Below are 13,137 nucleotides of genomic sequence, written 5' to 3'. Positions count from 1 at the left end.
GTATTTGTGGATTTGTGGGTGGCCTACAAAAGGTACACAGTTGTATGACAACTATCATGGAGGGAGGTACAGAGACCTTGTGCCGTGCAATTGTGAACAAAGCCGTGAAACTAAGAGCTTCTATGACACAGAAGCTTAAAATGGTCAAATTTAGATTATGAGAATTATAAGTGAGGTAACGCATCCAACCTTGCTGCTAAACTGCACTTTTGTGCAAATTAGAAAAAGCCGCCACCAGTAACTTAACACAATCTACTAATCCTTCGTAGAGGTCTGTCATAGTAACTATGCAAATAGACAATGTCTATGAATGTCAGTGGTACCTCTAGAGTTGTGCAGTGCACAACCTGCCCAACCAGCGCAGTGTGGAGGGTGGTAGTCCTTGGTATCTAATGAACCTAAAGATCTTAGTTTGGTTTGTGTGAAAGTTAACTCAAGGTACCAAATAGCTTGCTTGCTTTGTTTATCTCTTATCTCAAAGAGGATATAAGAAATTTATATTTAAAATACCCTCCAGAGGGGATCCCTGGGTGGCGCAGCGGTTTGGCGCCTGCCTTTGGCCCAGGGCGCGATCCTGGAGACCCGGATCGAATCCCACGTCGGGCTCCCGTGCATGGAGCCTGCTTCTCCCTCTGCCTGTGTCTCTGCCTCTCTCTCTCTCTCTCTGTGACTATGATAAACAAATAAAAAAAAAATTAAAAAAATAAATAAAATAAAATACCCCCCAGAAATGGTAATTTGAGAGAAGGGAAGCAAGGGTAGAAAAAATAAGATGAATAAGGCTAGTGGAAAAGTTAGCTCAAAATATAATCTTCAGGGATATAAGATTCATTATTGGTGGACCACAGGTTTGGCTCTCAAAGCCAAAGCAAAATGTTCAGTTCTCAAAATCACATTATGGCAGGTCTGTAACCTTTAAACAGAGAGTGCCCATCTATGTTATGTGTCTGTCTAGAAAAAAACACTTGACTAATTAAGTCCATGGAGCTTGATTCTGGGGACTGGAAAAGGTAAGAAATTGTTGGCTTATAGTATTTCGAATTTCCTAATGAGCAAAGAATCTCCTCTTTGCCTAGATTGTATAGAATTAGAGAGAATTGGACATAAGGAATTAAAAAAAAGAAAGAGGGCAGCCCTGGTGGCTCAGCAGTTTGGCGCCTGCCTTCAGCCCAGGGTGTGATCCTGGAAACCCCGATAGAGTCCCACATCGGGCTCCCTGCATGGAGCCTGCTTCTCCCTCTGCCTGTGTTTCTGCCTCTCTCTCTCTGTCTGTCTGTCATAAATAAATAAATAAATAAATAAATAAATAAATAAATAAAATCTTAAAAAAAAAAGGAAAAGAAAGAAACCCCAAATCAAACCACCACCAACAACAAAACAACTGTTTGCTAGGGCAGAGGCAATAGTATTATTTAAACAATGCGAAGGACTGCTCCTCTGCCGGGGATTGTATTGGGGTGGGGTGTAAAGGAGACTCAGTCTCAAATTGCCTTGATCTTTAAAACACTAGACCAGGGATCCCTGGGTGGCACAGAGGTTTGGAGCCTGCCTTTGGCCCAGGGCGCGATCCTGGAGACCCGGGATCGAATCCCACGTCGGGCTCCCGGTGCATGGAGCCTGCTTCTCCCTCTGCTTGTGTCTCTGCCTCTCTCTCTCTCTCTCTCTCTCTCTCTCTCTCTCTCTGTGACTGTCATAAATAAATAAAAATTAAAAAAAAAAAAAACACTAGACCAGCCTTTTGCAGAATGCATGCCAGGTCTTTGGGGGAGGGAGGATGGGGAGAGATGGGTGATAGGAGGAGAAGGCATGGGGTAGCCTCCTTCCCTGGACTTGGCTGATTTTCTGCTTTGCAAATGAGGAAATGCTGGTGAGAACCAAGTTGCTGTTTAAATACCCAGTAAGACTGTTTTGGCTTTAGCCCCTGCCACCCCACGCTGGTTGCATGCCATGGTACTCTGTTCTCATCTGTGACACTTAGAGTGACAGAGTGCACTTGGGGGAGCTGACTTTCTAACTGGCTGTTACAGTATCTCAGAGCTTCCTTCACATCTACAAAGTTCTCAGGAATATTTCTAGAGAAATCTGGTTCAGCTGTGCAGTGAGAGTCTGAGGGGCCCATGAGGGAAGTTGTAAATGAATAAAATCTCCGAATAAGGTAGGAATCACTGCTTTATCAAATGCTGAGAAGTATATTTATGTCACACATGCACACTTCTATCTGAATTCTGCTTCCTAATTTTTAGAAAGAACATATGCATTTCTTGTGAACACAAGGCACCCCAAAATAAGAAGACAGATAGAGCAAGGGATGGACATGATCATCTCCTCGGTGATTGGGGAAAGCTACCGGCTTCAGGTAAACTTCCATCAATCTGAATCCAGGGATGGTTAACCACACAGAAAGGGGTCTGCACATCTTGTGCAAGGCTGAGTCTCTAGAGCTTAATTGTTTTATTATTTCAAGAAAATGAACTTGGTTTCTAGCAACTAATCTAGAAACAATAAATGTCAATTTAACCAAGCAGTTCAAGGGCTTCAAATGGCTAGGATGCAAAAGCAAAGGTCTGTTTTAAAAAATGAGAGCCAACTGTTCAAAAATACCTGTCTGAATGAAAAAGAAATAAAGGGTGTGATATTTTGGATACTTGGGCCGTTGTTAATTCAATTATATAATTCTGTAGTAATATATAATTCTGTAATGTACCATTATAGTTATTTCCATGGCATTAATTAAATGCTTCTCTCTCTTTCAGTTTGATTTTCAAGAGGCAGTAAAAAACTTTTTCCCGCCAGGAAATGAGGTGGTTAATGGAGAAAATTTGAGCTTTGCGTATGAATTCAAAGCTGATGCATTATTTGATTTCTTCTATTGGTTTGGGCTCAGCAATTCTACTGTAAAGGTGAAGGGAAAAGTTCTGAATTTGTCAAGTACAAGTCCAGAAAAGAAGGAGACAATTAAATTATTCCTGGAAAAAATGAGTGAACCTTTAATCCGTAGGAGCAGTTTCTCTGACCGAAAATTCAGTGTAACTTCTAGAGGTATGTTAAAAATTCTCAAGTACTTGAGGAGGGCAGTTAAATGAAAGGGTAGAATAATATCACAGGAGTGGAGAGTCAATTAAATGAAAAAGAAAGGTCTCTTGATAAAGGGGGAATATAACATCACATAATTCAGAACGTAAGAAGCACGAAGTGTATGCTACCAAGAAATACAGTGACTTTTCTTGTGAGGTTCCTTAAAGTTTTGTGACGGAGCACTTACAGCATGCAGCATACCCAGAATATAATTTCAAAATATATTATTAGTTCAAATACATATCACTACTCATTTAAATATTAATAATTTAAATATTATGAAAGAATGATCCTTTCCTGATGTGCATATTCAAGGCAACAGAATGTTAATAGCGTCAGCTGGGGGAGGGTTGTACATGGTCAAGGTATCTATCTTTAAGAATATTTGAAAGGGTTCTCCAGAGTTTGTAAGACCACAAAATAATAACTCTTGAGAACGCTTTACCTAACAGATTTTAACCTAGATGCTAATATTCAGGGCCTCCTCCCCAGCAGTGGGTGAGACTTTGCAGTCTGCTTTGTGGCCAAGGCAGATGACATCAATTAAGTCTTGTCTGGGTTTGTCTTCTGCTGAGCCCATTCTTCTGTCCTGTGCTAGTCTCTGCTGAAAGCTGCTTCCTTGAACCAGGACTCTTGAGGTTAATCACAAGAAGAAAAGAAACAAACAAAAACACACCAACCTCTATGAACCTGCAGTATAAAAAATGCTCAGATGTAAAAAAACAGAGTCTTCATTAGTTATATTTAATGAGAGTTGCTTCCTTCCAATATTTATAGCAAAAATGCTTACTCCTAAGAATTTCTTTTCCTGGAAGTAGCCCCTACTCCTGTGCATGCGCACATGCACTCCCTCACCCTCCTACTCCTTTTTCTTTCCCCTTTTCTCCCTGACTCCTCAGTCTCTTTCTCCCTCCTCCCTTGCTCCTCCACCTGCCACCCTTTCTGTCTTTCCCTCTTGTTCTCCCCCTTTCTAACACCCTCTCTCTTTCTCCCCCACCCTGTCGCTTTAGCTTTCTCTGTCTGGGGGTGTTTCTTACAAAGATACTTTGTGCTTTGCTCCATTGGAGCATGCGGAGGATTATACACTGATTCTTTTGGGGAAAGATTAACTTGCTGGGTTGCCTGGTCCCTCCAGCCCCACCCACTGGACTTGGCAGCCTGTGTGGGTGTGGGGGTGGGGTGGGGGTGGTGTGTGTATGGGGTACAGTTGTACATCCGTCCTCCTCCCTGCTCTGCGTGTGGCTACCTGAGATGTCCACTGCCATCCAGGGGAAACCAAGAAGGATGTGAAGTTGGGCAGTGCTTGCTTGCAAGTTTACTAGGAGCCATGCCCGGGGCCACTTGCACTCCACAACAAGACCTCCTGAGCCTTCATTATGCACCACAAGTGGAACAGCCAAGATGCATGAGCTGCCCTGGCAGGCAGGCCAGGCCTGGCCTCTACTGGCTCTGTCCTGGTGAATCATCTCAGCTCTATCTACTTTGCCTAAATTTACCTTTGTCCTAGGCCTCTGCTCCTGAACTGTGGGCCTTTTGCCACAAGTGAGAAAACTGTCTGCACGTCTGCTCTGGCCCACGGAAAAGCACCTGGTCCACGTCCTGCTAGTAGACAGACACACACAAAAAATTGTTTAGCGTTTTGAGTTTTTCTGAGGAAGTCAGGATTCTCTACTAATTATTGAAATGGTTACATTGTATGTTGTGTGAGTTTTAAGTCATTGTTGTTTTGTTTTTGTTTTTGTTTTTCCAGTGACGATAATAATGTGCCTTGTTACTTTTCTCAGGTTCAATAGATGAAGTTTTCAACTGCAGTCTGTCACCCAGATCATCTCTGACGGAGGCTCTTTTGGCAGAATTGCCAGTTGCAAGTGTCCTGGAATCTGAAGAGACACCTAACCAATTTATGTGATGGGCTTGAACATTCTGTGGTCACTGCTACCTGCCAGGCATGTGAGGACAGGAGGCTGAGGGGACGTGAGACGCGGTGGGAGGCAGGCACTTCAACCTGTCGGTCAACCCCTCTACTCCCACAGAAGGTTCCTGTCTTCCATTTCCCGAGTGATGCCCTGGCAGGCCTGATGCAGCTGGCTTCAGGAAGGGAGGGCTTTGGTCCGATGGCCTGGAGGGGTAGCCTTTCTTTTTAACATTCCTCCAAAGAGGCAGAGGGAACAGCAGAGTCCTGCCTCCCTGAATGCTTTGCTTAGTATCCTGGCATCCAGGAAAGCTCCCTTTGAGGGACCAGTCTGACTTGGGTGTTGACTCTCAATACCGTGTAAATCACTGGCCCTCTGCTTGGGACCCCCTTGTCTGAACCCAAACCCATAAAGCAGGTGGTTAGCAGTGCTATTTTCTTGTGAACATGGCTGGACAAAAAAGCCTAGAACATCTTTCACTGAAAGATGTTTCGTTCTTAGGAGAAACATTCTAGGTAAGGGGAGTGGAGGATTGGCCAGGTTGAGAGGACGGTAACCTTGCCACCCACTGCCTGACATTTGAGCTCTCTTGCTGTCTCTCTCTCATCAGAGTGGCCTGCATAGAAAAAGGCCAGATGATGTGGTACCACTGACAGGGGAAGGATAATGTACATGGCAGTGTCCTCTATTGGAAGCGCATTATGTCAGTTGGGTATTTTAAATAAGCTTTTAGCAATCTTAACACTAAAAGCAAAATAGAAGAAAGCTATAACATTACCACAATACATTGTTACATCAATACATTTTTCATCTCATAGGTACAATGGAGTTCTTCAAAAAGAAAAAAAATCCTGTTTACATATAAAAACTTGCATGAACAAATCACTACATATCCTTATAATGAGGAAGATTTATGGGTCCGAGTATAATTTTCCTATCTTTTCTAAACAACTTCTTGTATTATACATTTTGATAGCACTACTGATTGTCCCTTCATTTATATTGATATGTTGGGTACTGTATTTGTGCAATTAAAACTTTTCTTAGCATTCAACATGGAATCAATTAAATTTGTGTATGTGTGATCTTTCCATTGTGCTTTGCAGGTGGTTTATTTGCCTTATAACTTACTAAATTATAATAAGAATTGAGTTTTCACAGCTACTTTCTCCAGAAGAGCTTTTTGAAGAATGGGTCTAAGAAGCATTTGGAGAAAAGAAAAATAATTCGATCATGATCTTTCACAAAAGGAAAAAAGTTCCTTAATAAAGAAGAGGCTAAGCATTTGTTATTCAACTTAGTGCAAAATGAAAGGTATTCATAATAAAATAAGTTTTATAACAGTGCAAACAAACCTTAGGTGGATATCAAATATTAAATGCTTCCCCAAGGAAATAGAGACTCTGATCACAAAGAAGATTTTTTTGGAAGTAGTTGAACTGAGGAAAAACTGTCAGTAATCACTCCGGAATGGACTAAAGATCTGGAAGGTTACTTTCATAATTAAAAACTTTTTTTCATTGAATTAAAAGCAGTTTTCACTGAATACATTCACTCATTCAGTATTCACTCAGCAGTTTTATGAACTGCTTCTAAGGGAATATACACTGTGCTGATGTATTTGTTAACATGTGTCACGAAGAAGTGATACTGAGCAATCTTTAAAATTGGTGAAAAGTATATGGGGACAGATCTTTCTGGGTAAAGGAGGCTTCAATCTGGATATAATTGCAGCCCAATTCAGATATTTTGAAGATCTAAGATCCATGCAAATCTATGGGACAACAATGATCTAAGCAATTCATTCATTTATTCAGTTCATCCATTCATTCAACTCATTCAGCAGAATGATTGAGTGCCTGCTCTGTGCAGTGCACTCAGGTGGGTCTGGGACAGAAAGATATTTAAAGTACGGCCCCTGCTTTCAAGGAGCATCCAGTCTTAGAAGATAGGTGTGTAAGCTAAGAATAATTATAAAATGAGTGCTAGGAGAGAAGTTCTAAAAAGAGAACATCTAAAACACTTAGGATACAGTTTTGGATGTAAAATTAATAACATGAAACTATAAAACTTAGTTTTAAAACCAATATATGAGGATTGATTTATTCAAGTGATTGATTTACTGAAGCCCTCAGTACAAGAGTCACCTTGGAGGCTATTAATTTATTCCAACAAGAATGCAAATCCAGACATCTGTAGAATGAGGGAGATTTTTTTTTCTCATTACCTCATAGTTATAGTTTGATTTTTGGCTAAAGGATAACATTGCCCAACTTGATTGCCTACCTTAATTATCAGCTCGAATGTGAATGTCATTTTACTGTTTCAAATTCCCAATCTATCTTCAAAGAGCCAAGTTATGCCCCTATTTAAGAAATTCAAAAGAATATGCATCTAGTTCTGAAGGGAGTTTCTAAAGAATTTCGAAAATGCTTTAAGCAATGGCAGTGTCATTAGAATAAATTATTGCTTTGAAGAAGAGAGCATTCATTTGGATGGGTAAATGCTGGTATAACAGATTTAAAAGGAGTGTTCACACTTGATATTCACTACTTGAATACACTTGAAAGAACAGACAGTGTAAAGCATTAGTAATTACCCAATGGCTGGCCTGGCCCACTTAACCTCTCAAGAGTTCAGAGAAGAGGAACACAGAAGAACCAGGGAGGGCAGAGCTGGCTCAGAAGTAAGGTGACATTTGTACTGGGTTGACAAGGTTTGACGGAATCAGCAGTCTGAACTTGCTGCTATGGCTTTGTTTGGATAAAATGCAAGTAAGTTTAGTGAGTGGCATATTAGAAGCAGTACTTAGAATCTGCCCCATTAGATTGGAGTGTCCTAATACAATAGAAAACATTGTAGAATTTTCTTTTCTTGAGCTTTCAATAAAAGGATAGCAATCATTCTTGACTACTTAACAACAACCCCTCTGAGTGGCAGATATGAATTAGTTGACTTCAAAAAGATCTGGGTCCGTCATGACTAATTTTATGTGCCAATGTGTCTGGGCCATGGTGTCCAAACATTATTCTTGGTATTTCTAGGAGAGTATTTTTGGATGAGTCCAATATTTAAATTGGTGGGCTTTAAGAAGGGAAGAACTGTCCTCTACAATGTCAGAGGGCCTCTTAGATCAATTGAAGGCCTGAATAGAACAAAAGAGTGACCTCCTCTGAACAAGAGAGGATTCTGCACAGGTGGCCTTCAAACATGAACTGCAATGTCCATCCTGCCCTGGCCTCCTACATACTGGCTTCCTTTGCAGATTTTGGACTTGTAAGGCTGCACAACTGTGCGAGCCAACTCCTTAGAATGAAATAAGTCTCTCCTCTCACTCTCCCTCTACATACACATACACAGACTCTATTGTGTGTCTCCCTAGAGAACCCCGAATAATACAGATTCCATCACAGAAATTGAGAAAATGTTTAATGAATGAATCAATCAGCTAAAACAAAGGAGAAGAAGCAACATGCTTTTTTTGGTTCCTTTTTTTTCTTTTAACATGAAGATCTTTGAATAAAAGCACTGCATACACTTAGTAGTAGAAAAACTTTTGCCCAAATGCAGTAAGCTGGAGAAACTTCATTCAGTACACCCATATCCAAAGTACACAGGAGATCACCTGTGGCCTCTCGTGGGCTTTTTTTTTTCCTTTAAAGATTTTATTTATTCATGAGAGATGCACAGAAAGAGGCAGAGACGTAGGCAGGGGGAGAAGCAGGCTCCCTTTGGGGAACCTGATATGGGACTGGATCCCAGGACCCCAGGCTCACGACCTGAGCCAAAGGCAGATGCTCAACCACTGAGCCACTCAGGAGCCCTCTCCAGGGCTCTTGGAAGCAAGTCTTCTGCTGCTGAATCTTTTACACATCCTTTGTTGGCTTGCTCTTTGAATTCTCCCATCAACTAATTTTTTATATTCCTTCTCATTCAGGAGACACCTTGGCCTATGATAGTTCCTGGAGCACAGCTTCGCCAACTTGATTATGTCTAGGACCTTCTTGGAGGTCTTGCTAAAGCTGCAGACTCTGAGTCATCAGGTCTGTGTTCTAACAATCTGGGTGATGCAGATTCTGCTCGTCCTAGGACAAGGCTCTGGATCTGTCCATCTCAAACTTTATGAATCTCCTAGGCATCTTGTTAGAAAAGGAGAATCTCAGGCCCTTCCAGACCAATTGAGTCAGAATCTGTGCTCTCGAGATGCCCAGGTGTTGGTGGGCATGCCCAGTTTGAGGAGAAGCATGTCTGTCTTCTCCAAGTCTAGGTCCCATCGGCTTTTTCCACAGTGGCAAGCCCCATCTCTCTCCCTGCTTCATCCCCATGGCCTGTGAACTTGGTTACTTCTCTTTTGTTTGGATATTAACCTTACCCACTCCCTCTCCTGACCCATTCTCTCTCCTCCAGCTGGAGACTCCCTTCTCCTTCACAGCCAAAAGCTGGGTAGTTCTATCCTTGCTGTCCCCTCCGTCTCCCACCCACCTGTCGCTACTCCTTCACATCACATTCCTGCAGCATGCATGTGTTTGTGCGTGTATGTACACAGAAAGACATTTATTATAATACTTTAAATTGGAGACGACCATTTAACATTTAGCCCGTTCACTATGACTACTTTCAATTGTTTGATGATCGATTCAAGACTCTGTAAAAGGCATATATTAGTAACCTGGACGTCTTAATTTCTGAATGATTAACCTTCACTGGTAGGTGGTATGGATAACTGTGCTTCTCTTTTCCCTGGAAAAAGAGGCTGGGATCTGTATAAACTTCTGACCTGATCCCTTCACTCTGTTGCTTTAACCCACTCCACTGCTCAGGGGAGGCCCAACTTCCTAGCACAGCCTGCAGGGCCTTTTGCTGCAGTTTCCTAGGCTCTGCCTTCACTCTTTCCAATGTGGCAATCCCATGTTCCCTGCCTCCTGGGCCTTTGCTCCACCTGGTGGCAGCTCTCCCTCTCTTGGTTTGCTCCTAGGCATCCTTGAGAACTCAGCACAGGCACTAGGAGGAGCTAGGGCCAGCTCCCCAAGCTCCCATCAATATCCAGGGCATTGCCCTCAATGTCATCATGCAGCTCATTTTCAGTGCAGTATTTGTTGGGAGGAAGAAGAAAGGAAAAAAAGTCAACTTAATCATTGAAAGGGGTTGCCTCAAGCAACCCTAATTCAGAGGCAGGAATAGTGCTATACTGCTCACAATAAAATGGACTTGTACCAAAAATCCATTGTGAAACAGAAAGGAAAGGCTATAAAAAGAATAAATAAGACAATAGAGCAATATCTTAGGTTTATGTGGCTTTATAATTTATAAATTATTGTTAGAATTATTCATCTTTACAGCCCGGTGAGGTGGGCACTGGTATACTCGTTTTATAGATAAATTGGGGCTCAGAGAAGTATTTGCTTGATTCCCAAGGGCCCCCAGGTAGAAAGTACAAAGAGATCTCCCAACTCCCGATTGGGTGTGTGGGGCCACAATTTTTCAGCTTGCCTAAGAAGAGACAAATATAAGATATTAATAAGAATTCACTCTCAACATTCTAAAGACTCGCTGTTTCATTAAAAAAAATTATTTTTTCTTAACTTATGCTATCCTAATGAGCTCTGCCATTTTCAGACCATAATCTGTTATTGGGTGTTATTTCCCCCATTTAGATGCTACTACTAAATCCTCGTTTAAACTCATTCTTTTAATAACATTGACAGAACTCTAAACCTTCTGAGTGTTCCACTATCATTCATAACTATAAAATTAGAGAGTCCAAAAAATGCATTATACGTGTTCCACTATATGGATAGGACTCCTCTCAGAAAATTCTACTTTAGTTCTTAATTTTTAAGCAATGCCTTGCATACACACTTGGGATGCTTACTTTGATATGTATTCTGTGACCTTTGATAAACTCCTTTTTTAAAATGTCACACCTTCACCTTAGGTCCTACTTTCGAATAACCCCTTTGCAGAGGAGGAATGGTTGCAAATTGCTTTCTAAATATATTGCCAACGTCTCTAATGAGTACTTCCTCTCTTTTCTTTGCACCCAGGTAAGTGGCTAATAGCTATGTCCTAGCCTAGAGGCATTCAATTTTACTAAGCACCTACTATGTGTCAAACTACCAAGATTCTTGTCAAGAATACGAAGATAGAAACCCTCCACATTCTGGAAAAACTATGACACACTCAGAGGCGGAGGGGGAGGGGCGGTGAGAGACAGTTCAGTCTGTGGGAATTGAACAATTAAATTGACAATCACAAAACACAACGGTTTGTGCCAGAAACCTCCCCTGGTGAGGGGAAAGGTGTCACACACAACCCTGCCCACTCTTGTTTCCTACTTAATGCAAAGATCTAGACAACTCTGCCCACAGTCACTTAAGTTGAAAGTTAGGAACAGATGAAAATTTGCAATTGCAAATCTGACAATATGACTTTCTCTTCAACACTTGTCTTTATGCTCTTCTCCCCAGATATACAAGACAATGCACAGGAAAGCTCGTTGCAAGAACTACAGGAATACACGGAAGGAAGGAAGTATCCATATTCCTGGAAGCACAAGTCTGCTTCCAGGTCTCCAGCACCCGGTCTCCAGCCTGCCTGGTGGAGCGCGCCGGCGCCTCCCGCACCTGTCGGCCCCCCGCTGAGCTGCGGCGAGTGACCCGCGTCTCCATAGCGACGCGTCACAAAGCAGCCCCGAGCTGCTGCCCAGAGCACCCAGTCCAGCAGGGGCAGTGGGCGCCGCTAGGGCTTCTTTTGAGCAAGAATGGCATTGCCTGGGCCCGAGGCCGCGAGCGCCTCTCAAGACCGCTTCAAGAGGCAGCCAAGTAAGGCTGTGGACCCTGCGGGCTGCGAGGGGCGGGGGAGCGGCGGGGGGGGGGGGCGGGGGGGGACGGCGGGCTTTTTCCTGGGAAGGGGGTGCACTAGAGCAAAGGCTGCTTTGGTCTGCAAGGCTCCTGGCCTCCCTCTTATGGGCGGGACTCCATTCATGGAGGGTCTGGGAGTCAGAGAGCATGAGATGTTCATGACTTGTCCTTTACAGCCCTTCGCTGCATTTCTGCAGAACCTCTCCCTGAACCGCTCAGGTGTTTTTAAACACCCCGCAATGTGCCTAGGAAGGGATAGGAGAAAGGAGGGAATAGTGCATTTCCAGGAGAACAAGGTCAAAGACAAACAAGGTACAGAGGTCAGATGCTCTGAAGACAGCAGATCCAGCAGAGATCTGATCCCCATCCAGGATTTAGAGAACAGCCCAGAAAACCTGGAGATGCAGAATGCAGGGGCTCCTAAGCGGATCTGCGGAAGTAGCATCCCCCCATGTAGCTGTAGCAGAGGCTGGAAACTAGGCATTCAGCTGCCACTTCTATCCAACCTTTGCTGATTTTTTTCAAAGTGATTTTGTATTTAACTGAGGTAGAGCTTTTAATGCTAATTTTGCATGCAAATGCAGCAGGTTTACAAAGTCAGCTTTTTGTGTTAGTGGAGGGAGAGCCGTTCTAACTGTGATGCTAGTGGCATGATTACTGTGTAGTCAGCTCCATCCTGGCCTTTCTCATGGCAGTAATAACCCACCGCAGCCCTCCAGCTGGGTAATTGTGGTTCTGTGGTGGCTACAGAGCAGTGGGAACCGTTCAACTGCAAAGTCTCTAGAATTGCAGACCCACCAGAATGAAATGCATATTTTCATTCTGTTGATCTCTTTGTAAATTAAAGATGGAAAATTAAAATACTTAATTCGCACAAAAAATATTGAAAACACTGTTTCTGTATGACGACAAGGCAAAGAAGAGAGATAGGGAGAACCTCCTCCCCAGGGTTTCCCCACTGCATTCTGTTTGAATCTCCTCCTCTCTTTCCAGCCACCTGTCTTGGTATCTTTCACTGTCTCTTCTCCGCCTTCTCGTCTGGGGAATGTGAGTCCTCCAAGATCTATCCTTTTTGATTTACATCTTCTGTGCAGTGGCCATGTCCTACCAAGGGCTTCAAGTCTACTGGAACGTGCCAATGGCTTCCTAATCTTATGTCACACTCTCTCTTCTTCATTTTCATACCGAAGTATCCAACTGCCTACCAGATAGTTCATTTGGATGTCACAGAGGGCTAATATATACAAAGTTCCACCCCTTGTTCTCCTAGACTTTGCAGGATCAGTTAG

At 42.8% G+C, this 13,137-nt stretch overlaps 2 protein-coding genes across 5 annotated transcripts in view; both read left to right on the top strand.

Annotated features, from left to right (window-relative positions):
* The window catches only part of MEDAG (mesenteric estrogen dependent adipogenesis), a gene marked incomplete at its 5' end in the record, with an annotated part of 17,613 nt that extends 11,555 nt beyond the window's left edge, over positions 1–6,058 (top strand). Inside the window, 3 exons of the mRNA XM_025463836.3 lie at positions 2,244–2,356; positions 2,754–3,039; positions 4,860–6,058. Of these exons, the coding sequence (XP_025319621.1) occupies positions 2,244–2,356; positions 2,754–3,039; positions 4,860–4,984 (524 nt within the window). The remainder of the gene's footprint in view (positions 1–2,243; positions 2,357–2,753; positions 3,040–4,859) is intronic.
* Positions 6,059–11,585: 5,527 nt separating this feature from the next.
* Positions 11,586–13,137, top strand: part of TEX26 (testis expressed 26) — a 31,400-nt gene continuing 29,848 nt past the window's right edge. Inside the window, exons 1-2 of one of the 4 annotated variants that reach the window (XM_025462574.3) lie at positions 11,586–11,809; positions 12,842–12,895. In XM_025462574.3, coding sequence (XP_025318359.1) covers positions 11,749–11,809; positions 12,842–12,895 — 115 coding nt within the window. In that variant the 5' untranslated portion in view covers positions 11,586–11,748. The remainder of the gene's footprint in view (positions 11,810–12,841; positions 12,896–13,137) is intronic. The other 3 variants (XM_025462575.3, XM_025462577.3, XM_025462576.3) reach the window with 3 other exon arrangements.

Source organism: Canis lupus, chromosome 25 (assembly GCF_003254725.2).
Source record: "Canis lupus dingo isolate Sandy chromosome 25, ASM325472v2, whole genome shotgun sequence".
Lineage (NCBI taxonomy): Eukaryota > Metazoa > Chordata > Mammalia > Carnivora > Canidae > Canis > Canis lupus.
Note: the sequence above shows the minus strand (reverse complement) of the source record. Positions and strands in the feature narration are given on the sequence as shown.